This window comes from Lithobates pipiens, unplaced genomic scaffold, assembly GCF_037356315.1.
Source record: "Lithobates pipiens isolate NorthernLeopardFrog02 unplaced genomic scaffold, aLitPip1_a1.2 Scaffold_35, whole genome shotgun sequence".
NCBI classification, from domain to species: Eukaryota; Metazoa; Chordata; class Amphibia; order Anura; family Ranidae; genus Lithobates; species Lithobates pipiens.
Window position 1 is genome coordinate 9,978,840 of NW_027507811.1, and position 6,000 is coordinate 9,984,839.

Below are 6,000 nucleotides of genomic sequence, written 5' to 3' on the forward strand. Positions count from 1 at the left end.
ATCCCATGAGATCGGAGCAGTCCTATTGGACACTGAAATCCCATGAGATCGGAGCAGTCCTATTGGATACTGAAATCCCATGAGATCGGAGCAGTCCTATTGGACACTGAATTCCCATGAGATCGGAGCAGTCCTATTGGATACTGAAATCCTATGAGATCGGAGCAGTCCTATTGGATACTGAAATCCCATGAGATCGGAGCAGTCCTATTGGACACTGAAATCCCATGAGATCGGAGCAGTCCTATTGGATACTGAAATCCCATGAGATCGGAGCAGTCCTATTGGATACTGAAATCCCATGAGATCGGAGCAGTCCTATTGGACAGTGAAATCCCATGAGATCGGAGCAGTCCTATTGGATACTGAAATCCCATGAGATCGGAGCAGTCCTATTGGATATTGAAATCCCATGAGATCGGAGCAGTCCTATTGGATATTGAAATCCCATGAGATCGGAGCAGTCCTATTGGATACTGAAATCCCATGAGATCGGAGCAGTCCTATTGGATATTGAAATCCCATGAGATCGGAGCAGTCCTATTGGATATTGAAATCCCATGAGATCGGAGCAGCCATCTTGACTTGAGAATTTCAAAGAGAGTGTGATTATGAATCACTCTAGGGGGTCTGTAGAGTGGGAGTACGCTTGATTCTCTGTGGCCTTCCATTGGTCATTGGCAGCTTCCCCCTGTCTTGCAGGACGCTTTGTCTCCTCTGGTTCAGCTTCGGGGATTATTCTTTCTGCTAGTTCTCAGTTCCCAGGCGCTTTTGGTCCTACCCCTGGCTGTTGTCCACCCCTCAGATGGAAGTGATTTTAGACGCCTCAACCTCCCGTAGGCGGCAGTATAACCTTGACTGTTTTTGAATACAGAAAGTATGGAAATTATTATTATTTTGCTGCCATTCTGTTGGTTTAGGGTGAAGATCTGATGAAGATGAAAGTTGAGGGTGAAGTAGAAGAGACGTATGTGAGGGATGATCAGCAATATACGGAGGAGGCTGGAATGACGAGGACATTCATAGAGGAGGACACTCCTACAGAGATCAGCACAGGTGACCCATCATATATTCTCTTATCTCTGCTCTGTTACTGCTCACTGATTGGTCCAGAGTAGGGCAGAAACTAAGCTATAGAAGACTAGGCCTGTGGTAAAGGGTCTACAAGTCTGAACTTTGACCATCAGAGGTCACATGACCCAGTGCCTAGGCTTGTGGTTGGGTAAAGAGCATGGACCTCCCAGTCCCCCATTGGTTCCTGCTCTTCTGACAAGGCTGTGTAAATGTAGAAGTGATCTGGGAGGACCAAAGAACCTTTGACTGAAGAGGGGGGAAAAGTCCAAGCTGGTTGGGACCTCCACTCATATCATACGGAGGAGGCTGGAATGACGAGGACATTCATAGAGGAGGACACTCCTACAGAGATCAGCACAGGTGACCCATCATATATTCTTCTCTTATCTCTGCTCTGTTACTGCTCACTGATTGGTCCAGAGTAGGGCGGGAGCTGAGTGATATCAGCCAATAATAGGTTGATGATGGTTCCCTCCCTGTACTGATACCCTATTTGCGGTTCAGCTGGTAGTATTAGGTTGTGGGTCACTCCTAGTTACAGTAGCACAGATATGATAACACAGATTGAGCCTTTCTTAGGTTGGTTCCTCTTCTTCCAGAAGACTTCTAGCTAAATGTTCCCGTAAGACTTCATCACCGGTCTTGTTGGGATTTAAAACCAAGGCTATAGAAGCCTAGGTCTATGGTAAAGGGTCTACAAGTCTGAACTTTGACCATCAGAGATCACATGACCCAGTGCCTAGGCTTGTGGTTGTGTGAAGAGCATGGACCTCCCAGCCCCCCATTGGTTCCTGCTCTTCTGACAAGGCTGTGTAAATGTAGAAGTGATCTGGGAGGAGGACCAAAGGACTGAAGTGGGGGGAAAAGTCCCGGCTGGTTGGGACCTCCACAGACAACATCTCCTCACTCATATCTACCTGATCCAGATGGGATCTTGATGGAAGTGAACTAACCCTCTCATATCTATTGATGATGTTTTTATATTTTTCCAGGACACGCCATGGAGAAACCCTCAAAGGATCGTCTCACTTTATCTCCAGGTTGTAGAATGGAAGATGAGGACATCACAGGAGATTGTGGAGGAGAAAAGACAATGATCTCCACTATGGATGGTGGACTTCACAGTGTGGATAGACCATGGAATCCCTCTGACTCTGAGCAACCTCGTACTGTGGGGGATGGGGCCGGGATTCAGGGGGAGAAGACGTTTCCCTGTCCTGAATGTGGGGAAAGTTTTAGCTCTGGTTTAGGTCTTTTTATACATCGGGGATCTCACAGGGAGGATGGACTTCATACCTGTTCTGAGTGCGGGAAGTTTTTTCTATATAAAGCCCAACTGGTCAGACATCAGAGGACTCACACAGGCGAGAAGCCGTATCCCTGCCCCGAGTGCGGGAAATGTTTTTCAACGAACTACTCGCTTTTTATTCACCAGAGCGTGCACACGGGCGAGAAGCCGTATGTCTGCCCCGAGTGCGGAAAATGTTATAGATTGAAACCTGAACTTACTAAACATCTTAAATCTCATACGGAGGAGAAGCCGTATTCCTCCTCCGAGTGCGGAAAATGTTTTCCACGGAGGTCTGATGTTAGTAAACAAAAGGGGGAGGAGACGTTTCCCTGTCCTCAATGTGGGGAAAGTTTTAGCTCTGGTTTAGGTCTTTTTTTACATCAAGGAACTCACAGGGCGGGTGGACTTCATACCTGTTCCGAGTGCGGGAAATGTTTTCTATATGAAGCACAACTGGTCAGACATCAGAGAACTCACACGGGCGAGAAGCCGTATCCCTGCCCCGAGTGCGGGAAACGTTTTGCACAGAAATCGCAACTCGTTTTACATCAAAAATCCCATAATGGCGAGGAGCCGTATTCCTGCCCCGAGTGCGGGAAATGCTTTTCCAGCAAATTAAGACTCGTTGCACATCAAAGGTCCCACGCGGGGGAGAAGCCGTTTTCCTGCCTTGAGTGCGGGGAGTGTTTTTCACACAAACTGGGACTTGTTGTACATCAAAGACATCACACGGGGGAGAAGCCGTATTCCTGTCCTGAGTGCGGGAAATGTTTTATACGGAAATCAGCACTTGTTGTACATCAGAGGTCTCATACGGGGGAGAAGCCGTTTTCCTGTCCTGAGTGCGGGAAATGTTTTATATCGAAATCAACACTTGTTGTACACCAAAGGTCTCACACGGGGGAGAAGCCGTATTCCTGTCCTGAGTGCGGGAAATGTTTTATACGGAAATCAGCACTTGTTGTACATCAGAGGTCTCACACGGGGGAGAAGCCGTTTTCCTGTCCTGAGTGCGGGAAATGTTTTATATCGAAATCAACACTTGTTGTACATCAGAGGTCCCACACAGGGGGGAAACCGTTTTCCTGCCCGGAGTGCGGGAAATGTTTTCCTTGTAAGTGCACACTCATAAGTCATCATCGGAGGTCTCACACAGGGGAGAAGCCATATTGCTGCCCTGAGTGTGGAAAAAGTTTTGCACGGAAGTCTAGTGCTACTAAACATCGGCTATGTCATAAGAAGAAACAGCGGTTTCCCTGTTCTGTGTGCGGGAAATGTTTCTCGCATCAGTCTTCCCTTTCCAGACATCAGAGAACCCACACAACCCTCTAGTAGTATTAGTTTCCCGAGTGCGGGAAATGTCTTCTATACCAATCATATTTTGCTGTACTTTAGAGATCTTATTTTCTGTTATAAAACATATAACGTAAAAATGTCGGGGCGGGACGAAGACCCCCCATTTTGGAAAGTAGACTCCCCCAATGTGACTTCATTATTTTTGCCACAATTTTCGTGAAACGAAAAAAAAAAAACATGATGGTGTTGATGGGGTTCGAACATGGAGCTTGGCGACGGTGCTACCCCCTTCCCAATCCTATAGTACCCCTACTCAGCAGATCCCTTACTCAGTAGTACCCCCAGCTCTCCTGATGCCCACTCAGTAGTACCTGCAGCTCTGCTGATCCCCTGCTCAGTAATAAACCCCAGCTCTGCTGATCCCCTGCTCAGTAGTAAACCCCAGCTCTGCTGATCCCCTGCTCAGTAGTAAACCCCAGCTCTGCTGATCCCCTGCTCAGTAATAAACCTCAGCTCTGCACCCCAGCTCTGCTGATCCCCTGCTCAGTAGTAAACCCCAGCTCTGCTGATCCCCCTGCTCAGTAGTAAACCCCAGCTCTGCTGATCCCCCTGCTCAGTAGTAAACCCCAGCTCTGCTGATCCCCCTGCTCAGTAGTAAACCCCAGCTCTGCTGATCCCCTGCTCAGTAGTAAACCCCAGCTCTGCTGATCCCCTGCTCAGTAATAAACCTCAGCTCTGCACCCCAGCTCTGCTGATCCCCTGCTCAGTAGTAAACCCCAGCTCTGCTGATCCCCCTGCTCAGTAGTAAACCCCAGCTCTGCTGATCCCCTGCTCAGTAATAAACCCCAGCTCTGCTGATCCCCTGCTCAGTAATAAACCCCAGCTCTGCTGATCCCCTGCTCAGTAGTAAACCCCAGCTCTGCTGATCCCCTGCTCAGTAGTAAACCCCAGCTCTGCTGATCCCCCTGCTCAGTAGTAAACCCCAGCTCTGCTGATCCCCTGCTCAGTAATAAACCCCAGTTTGGGGAACTATCTCTACCCCCCAATTTTCGTTATGGAATTTGTTTCTTTCTTAGTTAAATTTTTAGTTTAGTTTTCATTAAAATTTGCTTAATTTATTCATTTTCTAACGAGTTCCAACTTTTCAGAACAATTAGGATTCAGATTGGTCGGAAAACGATCAAGCGGTTCTAATTCTGTGCGAAGACTAGCTGGTTGTTGAGCGGCGGGTCAGGAATCCGGCCGCCCGTGTCCTCGTCTTTTTGTTTTAAAGAGGCCCAATAGTACCCCTACTCAGCAGATCCCCAGATCATTAGTACCCCTGTTTAGTGGATCCCTTGCAGTACCACCAGCTCTCCTGATGTCCACTCAGTAGTACCTCCATCTTTGCTGAGTCCCCCCCAGTAGTAACCCCTAGCTCTGCTGATCCTCTGGTTTGCTGACCCCCCCTCTCTCACCTCCCGCTATATTGCTCCCATGCGGCGCACCACACGTGACATCTGCTAGTTTCTCCTGCTCAGTAGTAACCCCCAGCTCTGCTGATTCCCCACTCAGTAATAAACCCCAGCTCTGCTGATCCCCTGCTCAGTAGTAAACCCCAGCTCTGCTGATCCCCTGCTCAGTAGTAAACCCCAGCTCTGTTGATCCCCTGCTCAGTAGTAAACCCCAGCTCTGCTGATCCCCTGCTCAGTAGTAAACCCCAGCTTTGCTGATCCCCTGCTCAGTAGTAAACCCCAGCTCTGCTGATCCCCTGCTCAGTAGTAAACCCCAGCTCTGCTGATCCCCTGCTCAGTAGTAAACCCCAGCTCTGCTGATCCCCCTGCTCAGTAATAAACCCCAGCTCTGCTGATCCCCTGCTCAGTAGTAAACCCCAGCTCTGCTGATCCCCTGCTCAGTAGTAAACCCCAGCTCTGCTGATCCCCTACTCAGTAGTTGTGACAGTGGGGTCACTTTGGACACAGGGTGAATAAAAGAAACCCCCGATATGGTCTGTGATAGCCATATTCAAGGCTGTATATACATTGTATATAGATTGGATGTATACTGTATATGGGGGTTAAGTGTTATTGCTGTGAGGAATTAAGTTGTTTTGCATTTCTATTGTTCATTTAAGTCTGTCCTTGTGTGTAGTGTAAAGTGCCAGACAGACTGGCTGCCAACCCTTTGTGAAAAGATGTGCATTGGGTGGGATCGTTTGAAGCCTAGCAGACGTCAGGATGAGGTGGTGAGTCTTGGGATGTGTGGGTGGAGCTGGTCCCTTGTTCATGTTAAAGCATGTGCCTTGAATTGTGTATAAAGTTACAATGTTTCTTATTAATAAAGTCATTCCTACTACAGAA

General features: G+C 48.2%; 1 protein-coding gene across 1 annotated transcript in view; it reads left to right on the forward strand.

Moving 5' to 3' along the window:
* LOC143955476 (uncharacterized) overlaps window positions 1-6,000 on the forward strand; it is a 65,473-nt gene extending 59,473 nt beyond the window's left edge. The window contains 1 exon segment of the mRNA XM_077465517.1: window positions 2,059-6,000. Within this exon segment, the coding sequence (XP_077321643.1) occupies window positions 2,059-3,697 (1,639 nt within the window). The 3' untranslated portion in view covers window positions 3,698-6,000.